This window comes from Protopterus annectens, chromosome 12.part0, assembly GCF_019279795.1.
Source record: "Protopterus annectens isolate FY-2018-M chromosome 12.part0, PAN1.0, whole genome shotgun sequence".
Lineage (NCBI taxonomy): Eukaryota > Metazoa > Chordata > Ceratodontiformes > Protopteridae > Protopterus > Protopterus annectens.
The window spans coordinates 456401726-456429127 of record NC_056746.1 but is presented as its reverse complement, the minus strand read 5'-3'; the positions used below and the strand labels follow the sequence as shown (position 1 = coordinate 456429127).

Sequence of the window (27402 nt, the reverse complement as noted above, 5' to 3'; positions counted from 1 at the left end):
TCAGGTGGCATGATGCCAGGGTAATACTATGGGTTAGGCTTGCAAAGGCTCCAGGGCCATTAGCCTAGTACTCACCTATGAACAAATATTCCATTACGTGGCTGTTTCACTCCAACTGCCACAAACACTGTTAAAACATGACAGTGTACGTACTATTTTTTCTTTACTTTTATACTTATAGACGTTGATTTAAATTTAAAATGTATATCACATTTTATAGGGAAAACACTGATAGTCATTTTTAAACAAAACATTCTCATGTTGAAAATAGGCTTAGTGTGAAAAACATTAAGTTTCCCTTCCTTTGAAATTCACATTTAGTGAAAATGCACTTGGCAACCCAATAAACTACAAGATACACACTGGGCTTCATATTCAAATAGCATATAATGGGGTACAATTTAGTGTATACATAAAGGATGCAGGAATTCAAAAGACATATGTGAAATGCATTTGCTAAAAGCCTGGGACAGCCCACTGGACACAGGTGTCCCTTTTCAGGAGCAGTCTAGGAGTGCTGTCTGGTGAAGTAACTTGGCATGGTCACAAAGAAGGCAAAAAAAGATTGAGGAACTCAAACCATGTACTACAGGAAGCAGTTCATAGCATTACTAATTTGCACCAAGTGCTAGACAAACTATTGCAGCACAAATGCAGTATATTTCACCTGTGTGCCTGCAAAAAAAACAAGCTGAATTAAAAATATATTCTGAGCCAAAACACTAACATTAAACTCGTAGCCTTCATGTTATTCAGTTTATTCACAGCTAAATAATAAGCACACTGCCAACATTCAACAGAATAAGGAAATAAAGGATCACATCCAAGGAACATGGCTCATATGATGACATTACTTTTTAGTAAATCAGTTTCTTTCCTTTCCACCAAACTCTAATCCTCAGTAATTTACCAATAGTTAATGGAAGTCTGTAGTTGGTGTGGAAGATACTGCCTTCTGTAGCTCATGTACAAAGGGTTTAACTAAGAGCAATCTTCTTAACTTGATAAAGCCTCAGTTTGAGGCATTTCAAACTTACACAGACACACCTACCACTGCTGTCAGAAAAACAAAACAAAACAAAACAAATTCCACTATGCTGCCCTAATTCTCATAGTATATCCTGTATGTTTATTTCTTGTGGCATGGTTCAAAATTGGTCATTTGCTGTGCATGCTTAGTTTCATTAGAGGCACTCGTGTTGAGCAGGAAATTAAACTTTTAAAGGAGTAGTGCTTGGATGGGAGTATGAAAACCCCCTTGTTTACAAAGAAATGAAAGTTGTGGCCAGGCTCCCCAGCCAACACTGGGCTTTAGGTAGCTGCCTAAGTCACCTACTGCTGGATCTGGCCCTGGCCCCCATACTTCTCAACTTCTTAACGCAAGAATTCTGGGTAAGGCTCAAAACCAGGAACAGATTTTAAACATTTCTCATAACCTTAGAAAACTACTAGAGTAACAAGTTTTGTATTAGTATACATTTCCTGATGGACAAGAAGTCTTAAGCTTCAAAGTTTGTCATTATTGAGAGAGTTCATCAGAAAAGCACATTTTTATGAAGTACAGACAAACATATGAGGCAAAAATCTGAACATTCTGCAAAATGCCCGACAGTTAAGAAGTATGCATGCTTCACCAGCTAACTACTGTACCCATATTCTACCCTGGCAGGAATAGGTTTGCCACCTTTTCAAATGCCCAAAGTGGGACATTTTTTGGTACAAAAGTCAGATTTTGCAAGCCGAAACCTACCTATAAATGACAGAACTTCACTTCTTTGCCTAAATAAAAGGTTTTTTGCAGCATTTTAGTTGCTTTTTCTGTTTCTTATAACATTTAGGTGTTTCAGATGCAGAATAACTGTCCTATGCAACTATTACATAAAATATAGGAAATAATTTTGTCCTAAAACCTCAGGACATTTGCCATTTTTATATTTTTTTTTTGCAGGACACAACTGCCCAAAGAGGAACTGTCCCTCACAAAGTGGGACAAGTGGTAACCCTAAAGAACAGGAACCTGGAAATGCCTAATGCTATACCACTATTTTACATAGTTCTCAACCTTAAATTTCCAAAATTTAGGTTAGGGTTATTAGCAGCTGCTTGAACAATACTGGGGAAGAGAAGAGCGTGCTTCTTCAGTGTATCCCATTGTGAGGAACGTTCCTCATACTACGGCCTCTCATAATGTGGAAAAAACAGGTAAAATTCTTAAACACTTACCAACTGGTTACTAGAAAACGTTAAGCAGAAAGTTCACAGTTAAGTTAAAATATGTTAATTCATACTTATAAAAAGTTAATCTGGAGAATACATTTTGCACTATTAGACATCAGTTATATGTGTGACAGACCTTTATTGTGGTACTATGAGGAACGTTCCTCACAGCCAGTGAGAAAACACTGAAGAAGTATGCTATTCTGTTCCTCGGTATTGCTCAAGGAGACGCTAGTAACTCCTAACTGAAAGCACATTACTTAAAGAATGAAATGTGATCTGCAGATGCTTGTTATGCGTTGCATACTCTTAAGTTGTTACAGCTGTCTCGAGCTCCGCCTAATGAGCACTGTAACTCAGGGAAAGTTTGTAGTTGTCCATATGTTGTTATGTGGTTGCTATAGACTCGGAAACTGTACATTTCCACAGGGAAAAATAACATAATAGAAAAAAAAAATCGGCAAAGCAATAGTTGTGGCTTTAGGGCTGACTTATGGTGTCAAAGCCACCTTTGGATATTGGAAGGGATAGGGTTACACACTGAAAACGAATGGAGGTGACGCAGGCTGGAATGAGTCCCCGAATGATTCTTGTGTACTCATCTGTGAAGAGTTTAATAATTGTATATTAACGCGGGCAGGGTCATGGGATCGATTTCTAATGATATGTTGGTAGCGAGTACAGACAGTTTGGATGTAGAAGACGTGGACAACATGGTAATTATTATAATTGTCTTACTGAACATTTAAAAGTATTGTTCAAAGAGGTCAACTTTCTTAAGTGTGCCATTAACAGGTCTGCAGAAGTGTACTGAATGCTGACATGGTGCATCGGATTCCACGGGCTAAGCCTGAATATTATCCATTGAGATCGGAGCTGTACCTCGGTTAACAAATAGAAAATAAATACTGTCGTGTCTACTTTACAGACTGATTAGGTAGGGTTGCTGATGTGTGCGTCGGTTCAGCTTCAATGTGTTGATGTAATGCATTAGCAATGATCTCAAAGACAGCATACCTTGACTTGTTTTGTGCTAGCAGTTCAAAAAACTAAAACTTTTAAAATTTAAAGGATCCTTCGAGTCTTGTATTTAGCCAAAATAAATTGTTCCGCGGTGATTGACCAGCGACCAGTCGGCGTAGCCTGTTCCACTGTACGTGGGCAGTGGGGCTGTGTGACGGCTTTGCCACCGGTCCGGCTTCTAGGAATAGAATCCCACAAATCCTTTGTCGGATGGAGTGCAGGTATGAAAGCTGCAGTTTATGTTGTGATTGTAGAATGTTTTTTCCGTGTACTTGCTAAGTTTTATATGGCTGCTGAACTCCTATAGGTTATCGTAGTTTGTATCTAGAAAGCATACCTCTCAGTTGCCCAAATTTTCGCAGAATGTCCAGTTATTTTGGTCCGGTCCTCGTGAAATTTGCGTTTTTCTGGATTTTTTGTGGAAAATCAGTGAGGACTGAATTCACTTACATATGACAGGCGTTAGAGTTTCAGACTTCATAACCTAAAGAAAATGCAGGATAACACAAGACCTTTTATTCTAGCAACTTTCTGAGTTTATAAGAGCAATATGTAAAAAACGCCCCTTGTTTTGGGGCTTCCCCCTATTACGTTTGGCTTTGTGAAGAGGTTGAGAGGTATGCTGCAAAGTTTTGCACAAAATAATAAAGCATTCCTGGTGAAGACAAATAAGGTAATGTTTTCAGATGTGCAGGCAGTTACTGAGGTTGTAGCTCTAAAAAAAAAAAAAAGTATTCCTCAACAGCAAAATATCTAAATTGTGTGCGTGTTTATGTATGTGTGTGTGTGTGTATATATATGTATATATATATATATATATATATATATATATATATATATATGTGTGTGTGTTTGTGTATGTGTGTATATATATATATATATATATATATATATATATATGTATGTATATATATATAAACACACACACAACATACATGGATCTACTTAAAATGATCTAAACTGTATGATAGACACCATAAATATCTAAACTCAAAAATAAACACAAAATATGGACAAAATCAGTTATACAAGGGAAGGGTTTGTATTCTTGTATAACTATTGTGTGACCTCTAGAGTTGGTGTGTGTGTGTGTGTGTGTGTGTGTGTGTGTGTGTGTGTGTGTGTATGTATGTGTGTATAAGTATACGAATAAAAGGTAACTGTGTATTGTGGAAATAAGTAAAGAAAGTAATTCCCATTTCCAAGATGTTCTTCCTTTAGTTTGCTTCAATTTGTGAATGCCTTTTAAGATAACATCCTTTGCATATGTTTCGATTTGCAGGCCTTAAAAGGTAGGTACATTCAGTGAAAAATTTTGGCCATCTAATTGGCATAAAATTTGAACACACTACTGGTGACTTTCCCTAAAAGGAACCAGCCTGCAACAACTATTGAAAATCCCTATCCCCTAAAACTGGACCTCTGTATTATAAATCATAAAGCCTCCGTGTAGGTGTATTTTCTCATGTAAACCCAACTACTGCTGTACAGTTTACCTATTTTGTGGTGCGCACACTCCCAGGGAACACTGTCACCTAGTCCCCTTTCTTTACTTGTGCTTCTATGCTCTTCTTTTTCCCCAGGTCGTACAAAACGGAAATGCTGCAGATCACGCACTGTAGTGCAATTGGCAAAACAGCTGTAAAACCTAGTTTCTTATCTGATAATACATCCTGTATATTTAATATACTCAACTGCCAGATATTTGTCTGTAGAACTTAATAAACTAGGTCAAACTGGTCTGGTTTCGGCTATTAGTTTTTTAGTGGAAAATCTTACCTGCTAGCTCTAACTGCATTGATTGTTTTTTTAGCAAGGGTTCAGTCCTTGCCGGCTTCGACCCATTGCCAAACTAGAACAGATGGAACACCTGGCTTTGACCCCTCCCTTCCTAATGAACAAGTTTACTTATTTAGTCGGAAACAAGGGCATCATTTTCAAACATCCCCTAAGACTCCAAGATCACCCAGTGTTCCCTAGCGTGTATGCTAGCCACTCAATGTATTTATTTATTATTTATTTATTTTACATTTGTTTACCAGGAAAGTCCAGCTGGACAAGAGTCCTTTTTCAGTGGAGGCACAGGGAGAAAAGCTCCAGTGTAATACAGTAACAAAGCGTTAAAATAAATAGTACAGTGTCAAGGTGTTAAAAAAATAACTTGAAATTCTAAAGTAGATAAAAAATGTAAGATATCACTGTAGTACATTAATATTTAGAAACAATAGGAAAATATAGAGTAGCATGTTATACATCATGTACAATTGTAGTAATATACAGTGTGCATAATTTCAGAAGAGACAATAGAAATCTAGAGTGTAGCTTGATTGTGGGAGGTGTAAACGGGGAGAACGAAGAGTTCAGGTTTGCAAAGGTGGGGTAGCAGAGCAGTAAGGGTTAAGAAGTGGGATTTCAGGAGCTATGGGTAGGGGGAGGAGGCTTATCCTGGGGTGTTGCAGGAGCAGAGCCAGGAGTTTGCAAGGTGGGTTTTTAGATGCTTTTTAAGCTGTTTGGTTGTGGGAGTGGTCAGTAGTGAATTTGGCAAGCAGTTCCAAAGTTTGGAAATGTAGTTGGAGAAGAAAGCTTCACCTGCTGAGTTTTTTGTTTTGGTGACTTGAAGTAATTTATTGTTGGATCAAAGGGCTCCAGAGGCAGAGTAGGGTTGAATAATATTTTTGAGGGCTGGGGTCTTTGGGTGGAGGAGAATTTTATGAGCTAATGTTAATTGATTATATTGAAGGAGCGGAGGGAGTTCTAGCCAATCAAGTTGTATGAGTGACAGGCAGTGATGTGATTTGTAGGAAGCATTGTTAGCAAATTTACAGATTTTATTGTGGCAGGTTTCAAGCTTGTCAGGGTCAGTTTTGCAGAGGTTTGTTAGGACTGGGGATGCATATAGGAGTGTTGATAGTAGGTGTGTCCTGGCGATAGTCATTTTAGTACTGTTTGTTAGAACTTGGTTATTTCTATATAGGAGGTTGTGTTTTTTGTGAACTTTTTTGATGGTTTGGTCTGTGTGGAGATTGAATTTTAGGTCATTGTCAATGTCAATTGTAACCCCTAGCAGTTTGGTATGGGGGGGGTGAGAGTGATCATGGTTTTGTTTTTGAAGAAGATGTGAAAGGTTGGGGTGGAGGAGATAATTCTAGTGGGGTAGAAGATCATAAGTTTTGTTTTAATGGGATTTAATATAAGTTCAGAGTTGGTTAACCAGGTTTCTACAGACAGGAAGGAGTCTTGAATGATGGTTTGTAGGTGATTAAGGGAGGAGGCAGAGCAGATCAGAGTAGAGTCCTCAGCGTATTGAATTATACTGGCATGGGGGGGGCGGGGTGACAGATTTGAAGTTGATTCGTAAAGAGAGAGAATAGTAGGGGTCCAAGGATAGAGCCTTGTAGTACCCCTCTGGAGATGGGGAGGAGTGATGAGAGGTAATGTTGCCATCGGACAGCTTGTTGTCGGTCTGTTAAGTAGCTTTTAATCCAAGCAATGGCAGTATTGCTAAGGTTATGGGAGGTGAGGACATTAATAAGTTTGGTGTGGCTGATGATGTCAAAGGCCTTTGACAGGTCTAGGAGAATGGCTGATAAAATTTGGGAGTTGTTTCTGAACTGAATGACTATGTTTGTGAAGGATAGTAGGGCTGTTGTGGTGCTGTGTGTAAGGTGAAAGCCATGTTGTGTGTGGGATAGGAGATTGTTGGATAGGAGGCATTCTATGAGTTGGGAGTGGACTACTCTTTCTAGGATTTCAGACAGGGGGGAGAGGATGGCAATGAGGTGATAGTAAGTTCACAGGAGCTGCCACCTTTGTGGAGAGGCAAAATGTGAGAGATCTTCCATATAGTGGTGACATGGGCTTCAATTAGTGATCTGTTTATAAGTATGGTTATTGGGTAGGAGATAGCATCTGAGGCAATTTGCAGAAAATCTGCAGGGAGGTTAGCAGCAGTTAGAGTGGTTGGTTTTAGTTTTTTCAGTAGTTTTTTGATATAGTTGGGTAATGTGGTTAGCTTGAAATGGTTTGTATTATTTTGTGGGGGGTCTGTTTTGGTTTGGTTCAGAGGAGTTGGGGGTGGATGTAGTCTGAATTGATTCTGTGAAGTAAGTGTTGAATTGGGTGGCTGCAGTCGCACTGCTGTTAGTCGTTGATGGAGTGGGTGTTGTAGTTTTACCTCATTGTAGAAGGTTATTTACTGCAGCCCAGAACTTTTTGGGATTATTTTGATGTTTGTTTTGGTTGCTGTGATAGTTGGATTTGTCAGTTTTAATTGATTTTTTGGCTTTGTTTCTAAGTTCAAGGAACAGCTGCTTAGTAGTGCTGGTTTTGTTCTTGTGGAACTGTAACCAAGCCCTGTCCCTGGTTTTGAGTATGGATCTGGTCTCTGTGGTTAACCAGGGTGCATAATTGGCTTTGATTCTAATGTTTCTAGGAGGGGCATGGGTGTTAAGAATATCAAGGAAGGTGTTGTTGAAGGATAGAACAGCCTCATCCAAGAGTAATTGTTTGAGGTGTTCCCAGGAACAATTTTTCAGGGCAGAGCTAAAGTTATTAGGATGAAAATGTTTTTTGTTTCTAATTTTGTGGAAGGTGGTCTGTTACAAGTTGTAAGTTTCATGTTTTATATGTTTTCTGTGCTTTAATTTTGTTGTCTCACTGCCAATATGGCCCTAATAAGCAATATTACGACAGTAGTCAGTTTAATGGTGTAATACTGCACGTGCGATATTTAATTTTCAATATCAGGCACTCCGCAATGCAAGCTGTTCTTATGGCCCGCAAATAGCATATGCTTGGATGGCATGGTCATTGGGTGCTGCAGAAACATACCTGAGAGAACTGATTGCTCCTGATATGTGTGTAGTGGCCTGACATTGGGGTAGTATATCACCGCACACTACAGTCTATCCATCTTTGTAGTGCTTATACGTAGTTGCTTTTGCTTATTTGTATAGACTGTTGCTTGGTTGCCTAATTCAGGCCACATTAATTGTTGTTTAATGCAGTAGTTTAGTTATATTTCACAGCAATTGACTACATGCGACTTAGGCTGACCTAAATTGCTACCGCAAAATAATTGTTTAAGTAGTGTCTAGGTAATCTGCTACACTTGCATATTAGATTTTCAATGCATTCCTGCTGTTAAACTCTGTAAATTATACTGCTAGTTTTTATAGTAATATTAATGCTTTATACCAATAAAGAAAAAAGGACCAAGGATATCCAGCAGACCTCGTGCACAGGAAAAAAACGTTTATTCCAAACCTGGTTTAGCGCTTTCAACTAGAAATACTAGTCTTCATCAGAACCATAGATGCACATACCAAACAAGTTTAAATAACAAGAGTAATTAAAAAAGGCGCCAAAACATTTAAAGATATAATACATAAAGTGAAGACTCACTTATAAACAATACAAACCATATAAACATAAAAACATGTCAAAAATTATCATTTCAATAAACATAAACTTTCATGTAAAAAATATATATATAAAATCTACATTTAATAAAGTTTATTATACTAGTAATTGTATATGAGTGTGATAATAAACTTATTAATAAATAAAAATCCACACTTGTATAAAGTGGTGATAAATTACTAATGTCCTGCAATCAGTATGGTGTTAAGTATACCTACAACATTACTGAGACAATACTAGAAATGGTTTTATGCTAATTGACTCATTTAGTCCAGGTGCCCTAGTGGCATCCAACATAATCTGCCACTTGCTTTCTAATGCTAATAACTGCATTTTCAAATTTCCACTAAATACAGAGCTTTGCAAATGGTCAATAATGGCGAAACGAAAAATATGTGCTTCGCCATGTTCAAGCAAATGCCTGTATAGGGCATTCTTACTGTCTTTTTTCTGAATACGGTAAAAATGCTTGTAAATCGTTCTTAAGATTCCTTTCCGTTTTGCCCACATAATAGGCAGAACAGTTCGTACACGTAGCCAGATATACCACTTTAGTGGTATTGCAGTTCCCTGTCCTAAACTTAATAAATGTGTTATTAATGTCCCTTAAACTAATATTTTTAACCTCATTAATGTGTCTACACTGTTTGCAAGTGCCACATTTGGTGGTACCTCCAAAGATATCCTTTTGGTCACTATCCTTAGTATTATTTTCTAAAATTCTCTTTAAATTAACTCCTGTCTTATAGACTACCTTTGGCAGGGACCCCACTATATGTTCAAGCTTAGAAGCTAGAATAATATCCCAGTGTTGCTTTAATATATCCAAAATGACATTAGTATGAGGAGTGTAGGTTAATACACACACCCTCCGAAAAGTTTGATCGTCCTTTACCTCATTGTCTGGAATAACAGAGTGTTTTCCCAACAAAGGGGGATATTTGTTGCCCCATTCTTTTTGCACATATTTAGTAACATTGTTAACCAAATGTGGCGGATAGCCTCTATCCAGAAACAATTTTTTGATGGTTTCGATTTCAGTAATCATAACGTTTTCAGTGGAAGACATCCTCGCAGCCCGGATGCATTGTCCCTTGACTATATTTGTAAAAATGTATGGTGGATGATTGCTAGTAAAATACAAATAGTCGTTTGAAAAAGTAGGTTTGCGGTATAGCTTGGATGTAAAACCACTAGGCCCCAAACCAATAAGAACATCCAGGAAAGGGATGTCACTATCACTGATGTTATGAGTAAATTTTAAAAATGTAGAAGAAGTGTTAAGAAAGGACATGAATTCATCCAACTTCTCAGCTGAAGCTTGCCACAAAATAAAGATGTCGTCCAAATATCGTCCATAAAATTTGATGTCCGCATAATAAGGGCTTTGGAACAAAATCTCCTCCTCCCACTCAACCATCACCAGATTTGCAAATATTGGAGCACATGAGGAGCCCATGGCCACCCCCTTAATTTGTTTGAAAAACTCCCCTTGGAACGTAATATAATTATGTTCCAAGACCAAACCCATCATGTCACATAACAAGCATATCCTGTCCCAACTAAATCCAGAGTATTTGCGTAGACTGTTGGAAAAATATTCCATTCCTAAATTGTTGGGAATACAGGAAAACAAAACCTCAACGTCTATTGTAACCAGGGTAAGGTTGGTCTGCCAGTGGTCATGTGTGAGTTTTCCTAAAAAGCTCCAAGAATCCTTCAAAATTTGAGGTATAACTCCATAAATATGCTTAAGCTGGTGGTCGATCCATTTACCCAACTTAAAAGTTTTTGATCTAGACCCTGAAATAATCGGTCTAAAAGGCGGACGGTCCACAGATTTGTGGATTTTCGGGATCCCCACTATTTTCGCTAATACCGGGTAATCATTTTTCAAATATGAGTAAGTCTCGTTGGTGATTCTATTATCAATGAGATATTCCTCTATGGCCAAATCAATACGGTGATGGCCTATATTGATCTGATTAAGAGAAACAGTCTCATAAACCTCTGTCTGATGTAAGATGTCATATATCCTAGAGACATACTCATCAGATGGAAAAAGGACAATCCCTCCACCCTTGTCCGGTTTCATTATGCGGACTTCCTTGTTCTTAGATATTTGCTTTAGGCAATCTCTCTCAGCCTGGGTAAGATTGGTCTGAAAATTGTGGTGTAACGACTGATGGTTTCTGATATCCCTGTGTAATCTATACAAATCTTGGCAGACTAATTTCTCAAAGTTAGCAATGCTGGGATGGGAAACCGGTATAAATACACTTTTCTTCTTGAGTAATTTGTCCGCTCTCTCATCCAATTGCTGATCCTGATCATTGAAAGTAACAGCTAGATTTAAATTACGACAAAAAAGTTTACCCTGTTTGATGTTGTCCACTAAGTTACTGCGAACCGTGGGGACGAATTTCATACCCTTGCACATGACTTTAATGAAGTGTTCATTAACCTCCATGTCAGTGTAATTGTAAACACTGAAGCCTTCGTAAGAGTTAACAGTGCAAGAAGGCCCATGATGATAAACTGTGGTGCTCAACATGGTACTCTCCAGCATTTCATTCACATGACTAGAAGGGTTCAATGCAACTGGAAGGTCAAGAATGCCTCCCTCAATCTCAACACTGACATGGGTTGGGGATGCCTTAACTATCTCTTGTGATGGTAACTGTGCCTGTCCGGGTACTTGTTGGTGGGGGGTCTGTCCCTCTGAAAATCCCGGAAGGGAAGGCTAGAATTAACTCTCCCCTGAATTGGCTCGCTGTAGCTAGTCTTGCCCTTGTTTTTAGGCCAAATGTAAACCTTGCTGGTATTGTATAAATTAAGGTCCCTACTTAACTTATTCCTTTTTCTTTCATTAATATTCTTAACTTTACTATCCACCAATGAAAACTGTTTCTTAAACAATTCTCTCCATGAGTCGTAATCAACATCGCCAATAATAGTCTCATACATGTTTTCAAGTTGTTCAACTAGCAAAATACACTTTTCCTTGTGATGCTTAATAAGTAATTGCATGTATAAAAACCCAAAACTGTCAAAAAGTTCATTGAATTCACATATCACAACATCATTATAGGCTAGCCCCAGTGGAAGTTTAAAAAAACGAATTCCTTTAGGAACAACCTTATTCTCCAAACAACAATTTAAATAATCAATATCCATTTTACAATTTTTATAGGCAAGAAGTTTCTTCCCAAATTCAAAAATAGTGTCCTTAATTGTATTAAAGCTATTTGCATTAGTGCCTGGAGCCTCATTTCTTAAATCAAAGTCATTATAATTATCGTGAAGAAACCGCTCCATTAGTTCTCTTTCATTACTTTTATCAGCCAAAAACACGGGTTTGTAACCCTTAGTAACAACTGAGTTAAATTTATGAAGCAATTTGGAGTCATGTTTCGGACTTGAATTGTTGAATAAAACAGTACCTTTATTGCCTCGTAAACAGTTCTGAGTATTATGAGCAACATCCTTAGTCTCTGGTACAATTTTCGGCCTGGCCCCATTGCGTTCCGCTTCCCTACGTGCCCTGGTTATACTGAAGTCAAAAGTAAAGTCCTGGGCCGGTGTAAGCCGCATAGGATCAAATTCGTTTCTGGCTTCATCCAGAATAGTCCATGGCCCTTGTTCCTTGGGTGACAGTACACCAGTATCAGGTAAATCGATAGTTCCTTGAACGCCAGGACAAGTTACAACAGTATTACACAAAACTGCCGGAAAACCTCTCTCCAGTTCAATAAGTTTCTTAAGTTCACTTTGGACAGCTGTAACCTCGGCTCGTAGCCCTAGGTATTCCTCCCATGACAATAAAGGTCCGTTGGTGTCCCCCTGTTCCTCCATTGCGACAAACAACTAATTTCAGACGAACAGCAACTGATAAAGAAAAAAGGACCAAGGATATCCAGCAGACCTCGTGCACAGGAAAAAAACGTTTATTCCAAACCTGGTTTAGCGCTTTCAACTAGAAATACTAGTCTTCATCAGAACCATAGATGCACATACCAAACAAGTTTAAATAACAAGAGTAATTAAAAAAGGCGCCAAAACATTTAAAGATATAATACATAAAGTGAAGACTCACTTATAAACAATACAAACCATATAAACATAAAAACATGTCAAAAATTATCATTTCAATAAAAGTGAACTTAAGAAACTTATTGAACTGGTAACAGGGTTAGTAACTAATCATGCTATCCAGAATAAATCTTCAGTTTCCACAAGCCCCTTACGGGGTTTTGATGTTGAGCGGTTGACAAGTGAACAGGATGTAAACAACAGCAGCGAGCTTGGTAGCAGTACACGGAGGAAGTTGTACACATCAGCGGAGTCTCGCAAAAGGGAGCGGGGTAAAAAGCCGGTACACACACCGGAAAAAGGTTTTCCGACGGTTTTACGTGACAACGCTACATTTGACTCTGCAGCTTATGGAGCTCCAAACCTACGGGGTAATAGTGAGCGTTGTATACAGCAGTTATGTACACCGGAGAGAGGTTTTCCGGCGGTTTTGTGTAATACTGTTGTAACTTGTCCTGGCGTTCAAGGAACTATCGATTTACCTGATACTGGTGTACTGTCACCCAAGGAACAAGGGCCATGGACTATTCTGGATGAAGCCAGAAACGAATTTGATCCTATGCGGCTTACACCGGCCCAGGACTTTACTTTTGACTTCAGTATAACCAGGGCACGTAGGGAAGCGGAACGCAATGGGGCCAGGCCGAAAATTGTACCAGAGACTAAGGATGTTGCTCATAATACTCAGAACTGTTTACGAGGCAATAAAGGTACTGTTTTATTCAACAATTCAAGTCCGAAACATGACTCCAAATTGCTTCATAAATTTAACTCAGTTGTTACTAAGGGTTACAAACCCGTGTTTTTGGCTGATAAAAGTAATGAAAGAGAACTAATGGAGCGGTTTCTTCACGATAATTATAATGACTTTGATTTAAGAAATGAGGCTCCAGGCACTAATGCAAATAGCTTTAATACAATTAAGGACACTATTTTGAATTTGGGAAGAAACTTCTTGCCTATAAAAATTGTAAAATGGATATTGATTATTTAAATTGTTGTTTGGAGAATAAGGTTGTTCCTAAAGGAATTCGTTTTTTTAAACTTCCACTGGGGCTAGCCTATAATGATGTTGTGATATGTGAATTCAATGAACTTTTTGACAGTTTTGGGTTTTTATACATGCAATTACTTATTAAGCATCACAAGGAAAAGTGTATTTTGCTAGTTGAACAACTTGAAAACATGTATGAGACTATTATTGGCGATGTTGATTACGACTCATGGAGAGAATTGTTTAAGAAACAGTTTTCATTGGTGGATAGTAAAGTTAAGAATATTAATGAAAGAAAAAGGAATAAGTTAAGTAGGGACCTTAATTTATACAATACCAGCAAGGTTTACATTTGGCCTAAAAACAAGGGCAAGACTAGCTACAGCGAGCCAATTCAGGGGAGAGTTAATTCTAGCCTTCCCTTCCGGGATTTTCAGAGGGACAGACCCCCCACCAACAAGTACCCGGACAGGCACAGTTACCATCACAAGAGATAGTTAAGGCATCCCCAACCCATGTCAGTGTTGAGATTGAGGGAGGCATTCTTGACCTTCCAGTTGCATTGAACCCTTCTAGTCATGTGAATGAAATGCTGGAGAGTACCATGTTGAGCACCACAGATTATCATCATGGGCCTTCTTGCACTTTTAACTCTTACGAAGGCTTCAGTGTTTACAATTACACTGACATGGAGGTTAATGAACACTTCATTAAAGTCATGTGCAAGGGTATGAAATTCGTCCCCACGGTTCGCAGTAACTTAGTGGACAACATCAAACAGGTTAAACTTTTTTGTCGTAATTTAAATCTAGCTGTTACTTTCAATGATCAGGATCAGCAATTGGATGAGAGAGCGGACAAATTACTCAAGAAGAAAAGTGTATTTATACCGGTTTCCCATCCCAGCATTGCTAACTTTGAGAAATTAGTCTGCCAAGATTTGTATAGATTACACAGGGATATCAGAAACCATCAGTCGTTACACCACAATTTTCAGACCAATCTTACCCAGGCTGAGAGAGATTGCCTAAAGCAAATATCTAAGAACAAGGAAGTCCGCATAATGAAACCGGACAAGGGTGGAGGGATTGTCCTTTTTCCATCTGATGAGTATGTCTCTAGGATATATGACATCTTACATCAGACAGAGGTTTATGAGACTGTTTCTCTTAATCAGATCAATATAGGCCATCACCGTATTGATTTGGCCATAGAGGAATATCTCATTGATAGTAGTATCACCAACGAGACTTACTCATATTTGAAAAATGATTACCCGGTATTAGCGAAAATAGTGGGGATCCCGAAAATCCACAAATCTGTGGACCGTCCGCCTTTTAGACCGATTATTTCAGGGTCTAGATCAAAAACTTTTAAGTTGGGTAAATGGATCGACCACCAGCTTAAGCATATTTATGGAGTTATACCTCAAATTTTGAAGGATTCTTGGAGCTTTTTAGGAAAACTCACACATGACCACTGGCAGACCAACCTTACCCTGGTTACAATAGACGTTGTGGATTTGTTTTCCTGTATTCCCAACAATTTAGGAATGGAATATTTTTCCAACAGTCTACGCAAATACTCTGGATTTAGTTGGGACAGGATATGCTTGTTATGTGACATGATGGGTTTGGTCTTGGAACATAATTATATTACGTTCCAAGGGGAGTTTTTCAAACAAATTAAGGGGGTGGCCATGGGCTCCTCATGTGCTCCGATATTTGCAAATCTGGTGATGGTTGAGTGGGAGGAGGAGATTTTGTTCCAAAGCCCTTATTATGCGGACATCAAATTTTATGGACGATATTTGGACGACATCTTTATTTTGTGGCAAGCTTCAGCTGAGAAGTTGGATGAATTCATGTCCTTTCTTAACACTTCTTCTACATTTTTAAAATTTACTCATAACATCAGTGATAGTGACATCCCTTTCCTGGATGTTCTTATTGGTTTGGGGCCTAGTGGTTTTACATCCAAGCTATACCGCAAACCTACTTTTTCAAACGACTATTTGTATTTTACTAGCAATCATCCACCATACATTTTTACAAATATAGTCAAGGGACAATGCATCCGGCTGCGAGGATGTCTTCCACTGAAAACGTTATGATTACTGAAATCGAAACCATCAAAAAATTGTTTCTGGATAGAGGCTATCCGCCACATTTGGTTAACAATGTTACTAAATATGTGCAAAAGAATGGGGCAACAAATATCCCCTTTGTTGGGAAAACACTCTGTTATTCCAGACAATGAGGTAAAGGACGATCAAACTTTTCGGAGGGTGTGTGTATTAACCTACACTCCTCATACTAATGTCATTTTGGATATATTAAAGCAACACTGGGATATTATTCTAGCTTCTAAGCTTGAACATATAGTGGGGTCCCTGCCAAAGGTAGTCTATAAGACAGGAGTTAATTTAAAGAGAATTTTAGAAAATAATACTAAGGATAGTGACCAAAAGGATATCTTTGGAGGTACCACCAAATGTGGCACTTGCAAACAGTGTAGACACATTAATGAGGTTAAAAATATTAGTTTAAGGGACATTAATAACACATTTATTAAGTTTAGGACAGGGAACTGCAATACCACTAAAGTGGTATATCTGGCTACGTGTACGAACTGTTCTGCCTATTATGTGGGCAAAACGGAAAGGAATCTTAAGAAACGTATTTACAAGCATTTTTACCGTATTCAGAAAAAAGACAGTAAGAATGCCCTATACAGGCATTTGCTTGAACATGGCGAAGCACATATTTTTCGTTTCGCCATTATTGACCATTTGCAAAGCTCTGTATTTAGTGGAAATTGGAAAATGCAGTTATTAGCATTAGAAAGCAAGTGGCAGATTATGTTGGATGCCACTAGGGCACCTGGACTAAATGAGTCAATTAGCATAAAACCATTTCTAGTATTGTCTCAGTAATGTTGTAGGTATACTTAACACCATACTGATTGCAGGACATTAGTAATTTATCACCACTTTATACAAGTGTGGATTTTTATTTATTAATAAGTTTATTATCACACTCATATACAATTACTAGTATAATAAACTTTATTAAATGTAGATTTTATATATATATTTTTTACATGAAAGTTTATGTTTATTGAAATGATAATTTTTGACATGTTTTTATGTTTATATGGTTTGTATTGTTTATAAGTGAGTCTTCACTTTATGTATTATATCTTTAAATGTTTTGGCGCCTTTTTTAATTACTCTTGTTATTTAAACTTGTTTGGTATGTGCATCTATGGTTCTGATGAAGACTAGTATTTCTAGTTGAAAGCGCTAAACCAGGTTTGGAATAAACGGTTTTTTCCTGTGCACGAGGTCTGCTGGATATCCTTGGTCCTTTTTTCTTTATCAGTTGCTGTTCGTCTGAAATTAGTGCTTTATACCAATGTCCAGCACACCTATGCTGATATACGCAATCACTGCCCAATGTGCCTTGCCAATGCATTTTATAGCTTGTAAAAACAGATAAGACATTGTTGTTGATTTGTTTGTATATTGTTTTATTTCTCTCTACTTAAAGCATTTGTCTCCTTGATTAACTCTCTAACTCAGCGTACCATATCTTTTCCCACCCTTTCTTGTTTTCCACCCATTTACATTTGGGTCCTGCTGCATACTCCTGGTGACTTCCGCTACAAGGAACCAGCCTGCAACAACTATTGGGAATCCCTATCTCCTAAAATGGGACCTCTGTATTATAAATCATAAACCCTCATTGTAGGTGTATTTTCTCATGTAAACCCAACTACTACAGTACAGATTACCTATTTCGTGGTACACACTCTCCCAGGGCACTCTGTCACCTAATTCCCTTTCTATGCTCCCTTTTCCCCATAGGTCTTACTAAACATAAAAGCTCAAATACTGCGACTCACACACTGTAGTATAATTGGCAAAATGGCTGTAAAACCTAGTCTCTTATGTAATAGTACATCCTGTATATGTAATATACTCAATTGTCAGAAATTCTTCTGTAGAACTTAATTAACTAGGTCGAACTGCCTGGTTTCGGCCATTAGTTTTTTAGTGGAAAATCTTACCTGCTACCTCTAGCTGCATTGATTGTTTGTTTGTTTTTTAGTGAGGGTTCAGTCCTTGCCGGCTATTTCCACTAATAACTCCTCTACTGATATTAACCTTCACATCTATGCTCAGCTAATCTCTGATATTACAAGACCCAAGACCAAAGAAAACAAAGGCTCAATCTTGGATTGGATCTTGGTTTCTTACTCCCAAAAAATTACCACCTCAGGGACTCTCCCAAATAGCATTAGTGATCACTCTCCAGCATTCATAATATGTTAGGCCATTTCCATACCAAACTTACACCAATATATATATACACCAGAGACCTATTCCACTTCTCCCCAAACACCTTCAGTGACATCCTGCATAACACTAACTGGAGACACTAAAATTTCTCCCACTCAACAAAGCTATGGAATTCTTCAATTCTACATTTCGTAGCATTCAAAATAGTCTTGCCCCACTCCGGTTAAAAAGGGTCAAATCAAAATATGCAAATTGGCTTACAAAGTCCACAAAGCAAGTTATGTCCTCTAGGGACAAAGCCTGGAAAGCCTAGCAAAAAAACAAAACATTGTCTAACCTCAGTCAATATAAACAACTTCGCAATCAAGCTAAATGCCTAGTTATCAAAAACAAAAAGGAATACTTCCAGGCTAACCAAGACCAGCATAAACTAAACTCCAAGAATTTCTGGGGAGCAATCAACTCCCTACTTCACCGTGGAACTAACAACAACCCATGTCCAAACCCAGAAAAAACACCCTCTGATATAGCCTCTCTCTTCAACACATACTTCATTGACACCATAAAAAAACGTACCTCCACCTTCCCACCTATTAAGACTGACACACCAGGTACTCCACCTGCGCTTTCCTTTACAAATCCTCTACCTTCTTTCACACTAACACCCATACCCACCCCTACTATCAAATAACTTCTTTACAAACTCAAACCCTGGACCAATGCCCCTGATAACATACCCGCAGAATGCTTACAACTTTCGGCCCCCTGTATTGCATATCCTATCAGCATCCTCCTAAACAGGTCCATTCAGGAATCCTGCATACCTTTTATCTGGGAAAAAAAGGCATTTATCCTTCCACTTCACAAAGGCGGCAATAACTCCGACATCTGAAATTTCTGTCCCATTGCCATTCTCTCCACAGTCTCCCAAATTCTAGAGAAATATATTCACACTCAGCTCCTCAGTCATCTGATACAACACCAAATCCTCTCTCCCACTCAACATGGCTTTAGGCCCAGACATAGTACTAACACTGCCCTCATTTCCTTCCTCAATACAGTAAACGGAGTTCGAGATGCTGGTTCCTTAGTCTCAGCACTATTCCTAGCTCTATCAAAAGCATTCGACACTATATCACATTCCCTCATGCTTACTAAACTCTCTAATCTCAGGCTATTCCCCCCTACCCTACAGTGGTTTACTAACTATCTCAGTAACAGGCAGCAATCTACTAAATGGCAACATTCTTCCTCTTCTTTCATAACTACAAATACAGGTGTCCCCCAAGGTTCAGTACTGGGACTCCTCTTATTCAGCATATTTGTCATTAACTATCATTCCTCTCTCATCCACAGTACTGTCGTCCAGTATGCAGATGACTCCGCTATCATCTGCTCTGCTAAATCTGCCGCCGCTCTACAGCATCTCACCCAAGAAGCACTTACTTCCACCGAAACCTGGATGTCCCAGAACCATCATGCTCTCAACCCCAATAAAACAAAACTTTTTAAATATTTTCCCCCACAAAATCTACCTCTGTTAAGTCTTTATTCACCATTCATTCCCAAAATAACACCATTATTGAATTTGTCCCCAGCACCAAATTGCTAGGCATCATCATTGATGACAAATTAACCTTCGACCTTCACATCTACAGTAACATCAAAAAAACGCATAAAAAATAGGTGCCTTGTATATAGGCACAACTATTTTCTTAGTCTCACCACAAAAAAAAGCTCTGGCCTCATCCTTCCTGCTTCCAGCACTTCTATATAGCGCTCCCCTCCTTACCAGTCTACATTCCTCCTTGAGAACAAAATTAAACTCTTGCTACAACAAAGTCACTAAATTTGTCACAAATGCTAAATATTCCACCCATCACTGTTCCTCTTTGCATCAACTAAATTGTCTAGAAACCCCACATTATCTTACATGTTTACAACTAACTACAGCCCACAAGCTCATCTACCACCCATAAACTTGCCCTTCCCTCTCCTCCATACTGATCATGTACCATCCAAACTGACACCTTAGGTCCGAAAAAATGTTACTATCCATAGAGAAACATAAGCTCTCAGCCAGTCAAATGTTGTATTCCAATAATGTCTTTAAGGCATGGAATAAGCTCCCCTCTTCGCTCAGAACAATCAGCAAACCAGTCTCTTTTAAAAAAATCCCTCAAACTGCATCTCTCCTCACAATGGTTATGCTCCTGCTCCCCAACACACAACCCCAAATCCTGATTTCTCCCCAGTGCTATACCACTAACTGTCACTTCATTTCTTCCGCTCTGCCTGTTTACTGCCTCCCTGTCAATTTAACCTGTACTTTCCACCCTTTACCCTTTTTTCTCCTACTATACTTACACTGTACTTAATCTCACAGCTATGCACCTGCAAATACATTACTTTCATGTGCACCTTGTTGATGTACTTCACTAACATGTCACTGAAGTATATGCCATTTATTACTTCTACATGTCAATGATTGTAATCTTTTCTCTCTGTTGTTTCTGTTACTAGTTTGATTCAGTGTAATAGTATTGTTTTATTTTTTTCTGTTGGGTGATTAATGTTTTTCTTTGTATGTAATTTTGTGGAACTTTTCTCCCTGGGCCTCCACTGAAAATGGGCTCATTCCAGACCCAGTGGACTTTCCTGGTTAACAAATGCAATAAATTAAATAAATAGAGCATAACTTCTCCCACTTCCAGTGAGAATGTTCGTTACTACTGAGAAACACATTTAAAATAATAAAGAGTGGCAAAATTATGGGAAAATATAAGTGCATTATTAAGGAGACAGTGTAAAATTTTTTATACTTTCACAAACTATATTGCAAAATTCTACCGTACAGGGTAATTTATTTTCGTTTTGAAAAATAGAGATACAGGGTATGTGTCCTCTTCAACATATTCGTGGCACCAAAAATTGGTCATGTTGTGTGTTTTTTCTGTTTACTAGACAGTTTCTTAAAATAAAGTGATGAGGGGGATTCATAAAATAGTGTGAGGGGTAAATCAGGTCTGAAATAGGGATATACCTGCAAAAATAGGTACAGCATGTGCAGGGATAAAACAGGCCTGAAAATATGAATGCGCCTCCAAAATGTGAACAGTTGAGAGGTCTGCCTTCTTTCTGGTTTGAGTGTTACAAGCCAGTAAACTGATGTCTGCATGTCCCTTTTGATTATGTTTGTTTTTGTTATTGTTAATGGTTAGTTTCAGTGATGACAATGAGCAGGATGCTCATGAATGCTGTCCTTGTACTTATTTTTACCAATATTTTTCTATTGAGACTTGATGTGAACTTCATAAATCAACACCTTAATTGCAGTTTCTTTTTTTGTAAAAACACCTTTATTGAATTATCACTTGTGACACTGGAGACCTTACATTTATATAAAAATAATCAAAACATATTAAGAAGTTCACATTTACAAACGTATATCACACATATTATATATAATGTTCTATACAATATTATCAAACTAGCATTACATAAATTGTTCAATTCCTGCCTTCTGTTATACTTCATTCCTTCTCTAAAACATTTTTTACATGTATTGTTCCCACAATTTCTATCTGTTTCTATGTAATTTACTCCTACCCTTTCCTAAATAACCAGCTTTTGTTCTTTTATCTCTGTTACTATATTCACTATTTCAGGTACAGTTGGCTTAGACTTTGATTTTCATTTTCTAGTAATTGCTCTTTTGGCAGCCACCAGAATTAAACTTAACAAGGCCTTACTATGTCTAGGCAGTTAAGATTGTGAATCCCAGCTCAAAAAATAATCTCCTTAGTTAAACCCATTTTGCCCAGTATTTCTGACAAACTCTGTTTTGAAATTTTGAAGTCTGCCACCTTATTATACTCCAAAAACATATTTTCCCACGTACCTCTTTCTTCTCCAGTACACTCTCAGCATTTACCATCTTCCTGAGGAAAAATTATTTGAAGTTTGCTTGGGGTATAAAAGTACTTATACAAACACTTTCAGGCAAAGATCCTAGAGTTTTTTTGACTTTGTTGCATATTTGAGAGCCATACATATGTCTTCCCATTGTTTCTTTTTGATTTGCTCATCTAATTTCTCTTCTCAGTCTTTTCTGTCCACCTTTAGTTGATTCCTATAGTTATCATACAATATTTTATATGCTCTACTAATTATCCCTTTTTAACATCAGCTTCTGTTGTAGATTCAGCTAAAAACTTTTAGGATTCTTCTATCCTTTTCCATTTGTCCTTGCTTATGCTCTGATAGCAAGCTCTGATAGGGAAGGCAATCTCTAGTCTGCAGTCCAAATGTCTTCTTGATCCCTCTAATTAAATTACCTTTCCTCTCTAATTATTTGTTCCTAATACGCTGGTTCTTTTGCCAGCTTCCTCCAGTAAATTCCATCCCCTCTTGTTAATTCTCTGTACCCATAATTGCAGCCATCCCTATCAACAGAATCTCCTTTCTCAGTTCCTGTGTTATGTATGACTGTTCTTATTCTCCTTAAGGTTCTGCATCCAAAATCCCACTCTTTCCTTATTTCTTGAATCCCCCCCCCCACTTCATTATCTTCCCTTTCCTCTTTGAATTGTAGCTTTCTGTTTGTGTTATGTACAAGACCCTTAACTGTGTAGCTATAAAATTTACCTTCAAATCAGGTAATCCTAAACCTCCTTGTTCTATTTGAAGGATCAGCTTATCCCACTTGACTCTAATCCTTCAACCCTTTATTAATTACTATCCACAACTTTTCCTCTGGTTGATAAAAATATGCCTGACTTATATAAAACTAAAGAGACTAAAACATCTTTACTGCTTGTATCTTACGATTCGTATCCATAGGCAAGAGCTTCCAGTTTCTGAATTTTTGTATTCTCTTTTGTTTAGTCATATCCTTAGCTGCCATAACAATGTCCTTTATAAACCATAATCCTAAATACTTCATTTTATCATGTACCCATAAGTATGGGTGTTGCTGAAAGAACTCATGTGGGTACATACTTTAGCTGCCTTTGTTTTATTCATTAATTTTATATCCCCAAAAAAACTGTAACTGTCTCAGAGGATTTCCTTTTCTGGTTTCATCTTGTACAAAATAATATAATCTGCAAATAATGCCAACTTTTCATGAATAGCATAAAATTATATTCTTGAGTAGCAAATATTAGTAAAAACAAAATGAAAACTCCAGCAAAGCTAGAACTTCCACTGAGTGACCTCCAAACCTCTTGTATCAGAGGCACATGGGATATATGCAAATGATCCTTATGAACATCAGGTGTTTCAGAAAATTGGCGATTCTGAATGCCCAAGACTTGTTTCGTCATTTTAATGGACAATTTCAGGCCAATAAAACCAAACCCCACTAGCTGTGGATACGCATATTTCGGCCTTATGACCTCATCAGCACAGCACAAGCAGAGTGTTTGACTAAGCATAAGAAACACAGGGCTGTTATTCCCAACTGATGCCCATTATCATTAGGGTCACTGCAAAAAGTATCCCAAACAACAAACGTCAATTTGCTGAAACACCTGATGTTCATAATAAGCATTTGTATATATCCCATGTGCCTCTGATACAAGAGGTTTGGGAGGTCACTCAGTGGAAGTTCTAGCTTTGCTGGAGTTTTCATTTTGTTTTTACTGATTGGTTTTTCAGTGACCTTCTCACTCATTGTTTTGGTTAATATTGAAAATAAAATCATGTTGAAAAATTGTCCTTTTCTGTGCCTTTGTCCTCCCATTATTTTTGTGTTGTTCAGAATTTTTGCACAAAGAATTTAAGAGGTATTTTAGTATGTTCTTTGTAAAAATTGGGGTTTTCTGGCAAATTCTTGTGGGTTGCAGTTATTAAAAAAATACAGATGTGTCAAGAGTTTACATTAGTAAGCATTTTCTGAAAAATACAAAGCATATTTCTCTGATAAAACTAAACAAGATAAATATGTAAAATCTGCTCCTGAATTTAGGTCTTCATCTTTTATTCTTGAGATAAGAAGATGAGAAAGGTACATGGGGATTGCATTGGGTTGCACTACATAGTTCTAACAACAATAAGTTGAAATATATTTTTGGACTTTAGTTTAAGAATTTATTTATTCACTTTATTTCAAGCACATATTTGAGGTGTACAGTCATACAAGAGGCTATAACTGGTATGGTTTTTGTTAGACAAACGTTTACGTTTCCTTCTTAGCCTGTTCTGCAACAAAAGATTACTTTGGTCCTCAAAGTAAAAATATTCTGAAGACAGCTGGATACAGCAGCTTGAATCTAATATCTGCCTTTTGACATTCCCTGACTGCTGGGATACATTTGCTTCACTTCTGCCTGGTGTACAGTGGATAATCATTTTTCATTAATACTTTACTTTCTTCAGTTTTTAATACTCTGCCACAGTTTAGTCAGGATTAACTCTATGCTGGTATACATTTTTCTAATACAGGTATTGACTGCTTCCTCATGGCCACATTTGGAGAACACATGCAATGTTTGCTTTCAATTAACAAATCTTATTGTGGAATGTAAGTTTAGTTATTCATTTGTACTAAATTAATACAGTCTGTTCCTTCCAGTTTCTCTGGTACAGCAGAACATCTCTGGTTTTCTCTGCATGCTCTGTCCTCTAACCCATTTTTTTGAAACCTGTCTTCTTGAGTAGTCTCATAGTCGGACAACTTTTTCTTCATTTTCTTCATTTTCCCTCTTATTTTTGTAGTTTTATCAGTTCATCTGAATAGCTGTTTAAAACTTTATTTTTCTCAAGCCTTTTGTTATTTGAGTTGATATATTCCTTCAATATTTCATTTATTTTAATCGGCTCTGAGCATATTTGATTTATTTTTCGTCTAAATTACTGTAAGCAATTTCTTGCACCTAAGCTGGAACTTAAACTGGTTTTGCTGAGCAACTGCAGGATTCTTCCCAGTCAGTGTTTTCTCTTCATCTTTATCTAGGTGATTTTCTTTCAGGCTCTCTAAGTTTTTTTTCTTTGCTAGCTCATAAATCAATTTTACTAAACTGGCAGAATTACTAACCCTTATCTCTCAGTTCATTTTTTTCACACTGGGAGAGCTGAAGCTAAGCTGTTGATTAGTTTGCAGCCATCTTGGAAATCCCAAGGCTGTGAGCTGATAATGTGCTGCTTCCTGTAGTACAAGGTTTGATTCCTCAACCTTCATTTGTCACTGTGTGTCTCTGTCAAAGTCATTTCACCAGATGATGCTCTTGGGCTACCTCTGAAAAAGAGCACTTGGGTCCAGTAGGTTGTCCTAGGCTGTGACAAATGCATTACACATTTGTTTTTTGAATTCCTACACCATTCATATAGCCACTAATTAGTGCTTCACTACATGCTATTCAGCTATGAAAGGGATGACATTTGTCAGGTCAGTATGGTCTCCATTTTTTGGAGTGCTGAACTGTCTGATCTTCAGCATACATTATGCAGTCATTGTAATATATTATGATGATACAGTCTTCACAACAAGATTTGATTCTAAGGACTTCTGCATTTAGTTAGTAGCTGTTACTTTAGCAGCAGAGAGGAATAAAACTCCAATTTTTTACTGATATGCTTCTGGTACCAAGGATGTGAGATTTGAATCTTTCCACCTTTACTTATTTACTGTGTGACTTTGAACAGGTCACTCAACCAGACAGTGCTCCTGGATTGATTTAATTATAATTTATTTAAAGCGAATGTGTGTAATTTGTTTTTTTTGCATAGTAAGGGGTGTGCACAGTCAAAAAGTGGTTTTAACTGCTGGTGGGGGTGAGGGGCTATCTGTGGATTTTAAGTGCCTTATGCTGTTATCATCTGTTCATTTAAACAGTCTGGCTTTGCAGGACTAGTGTGAATTTTGTGTAAATTAAGCTGAGATTCTTTACTATTGTTACTGTGCATTTGTGTAAAGCAAACTTGAAATATAGTATTTTAAAAGGGTCATTATTATCATTATTCATTTTTTTTGACATGGACATCTGAGAAACATGCAGTCAACAATGTAGCTATAATTGTTGTGTTTCGGGAATGTCTGTGGATAAAAATGATTAACCCTGTTGAATTGATAAAGTTAAACAGTCTCTCTTTTCAGGACTAGTATGGATTTATGTAAAGCAAATCGGAATACTTTACTATGGCCAATCAGACATGTGATGCATACCCAATTATTAAAGTGGCCATAATTGATGAATATGGATATTGGTGGATTATAATGGCAACTGTGTGAGTGACCTTTTATGGCTGAAATGTTCTGAAATGTATGCTTTTGTCATTATTGGTTTAATAAGTTTTGTGTCACTGCTTACTGAAAAAATAGTATTAAACAAGAAATATAATTTAAAATAGTTTGGAGAATGAATACAAAAGAACACATGTATTTATACTTGGTCCTAAAAATGTGTGCCATTGGGAGGGTGCATGATTTGAAAATAGACTGTGCACTTAATCTGCCACTGCCTGAAAGTGCTGCTTCTCCATGTATGATTTTTCAATATTCATTTCACCTCACTCTGACTTAATTTACTGATTATAACTGTCTAACCATTGTCCCCACAAACAGTGCCTGTGCTTGTAGTATCAATCACTGCTGACCCATAAAAATTCTTCTACAAAACTCTCAGCATCATCTAACCAGCACTCTGGCAGATAAAAGTTATAATGCATTCTGCTGAATGCTATGAGATGTTTTGCCTTACTTTGGTATTTTAACTTGATCACATATGTTTTGGACAATCTTAGCCTATTAATAGGTGTTCAGTTATACAGCACATTTGTATAATTTACCATGCTTGCTTAGTGGATTCATATCCCTGTAATGGTTGTCTCAGTGCGCTCTTTTGTCTGTCTATCTTGCTATTTTCCATGCTGTGTCCTGGCTTATGTTAATGCCCATTGAATGCCTGATGTTTTTTCTCTGAATGCATTTTGTGACTAACTTTTCTGAGCAAAAGTAAGCTTGTAAATAAGTTTTAATGTTAGTTGTCTTGCTTCTACATTTTAAGCACATACGTATCTACCAGTTTAAAAACAAAACAGTGTGTCTAGGAGCACTATATTATATCTGATAAAAATGAATTCATCTAACATTGAGACTGTACTTTTTGATAATCTGATCAAAATTAGAGTATGCCTCATATGTCCAATCTTTTTTCTCCATCTGAAGAACATAACATAAAATGTATTTAAGTGGGCATACTTTTATCTATGTTGAGATCATCTGGTGAAATCTCCATTGTAGTATCTTTTGCTCTCCCAGTGCAATTGCAATTGCAAAGGCATGCTTTATTGTTTCCAGATCAGTAACTAGAATCCAAATCATCATCTCACTTTTACAGCTTTCATCAAA

The 27402-nt window shown here is 37.5% G+C and overlaps 1 protein-coding gene across 1 annotated transcript in view; it reads left to right on the top strand.

Moving 5' to 3' along the window:
- The first annotated feature begins 2539 nt into the window (after positions 1-2539).
- The window catches only part of IQCE (IQ motif containing E), a 2620731-nt gene continuing 2595868 nt past the window's right edge, over positions 2540-27402 (top strand). Inside the window, exon 1 of the mRNA XM_044089561.1 lies at positions 2540-2933. Coding sequence (XP_043945496.1) covers positions 2862-2933 — 72 coding nt within the window. The 5' untranslated portion in view covers positions 2540-2861. The remainder of the gene's footprint in view (positions 2934-27402) is intronic.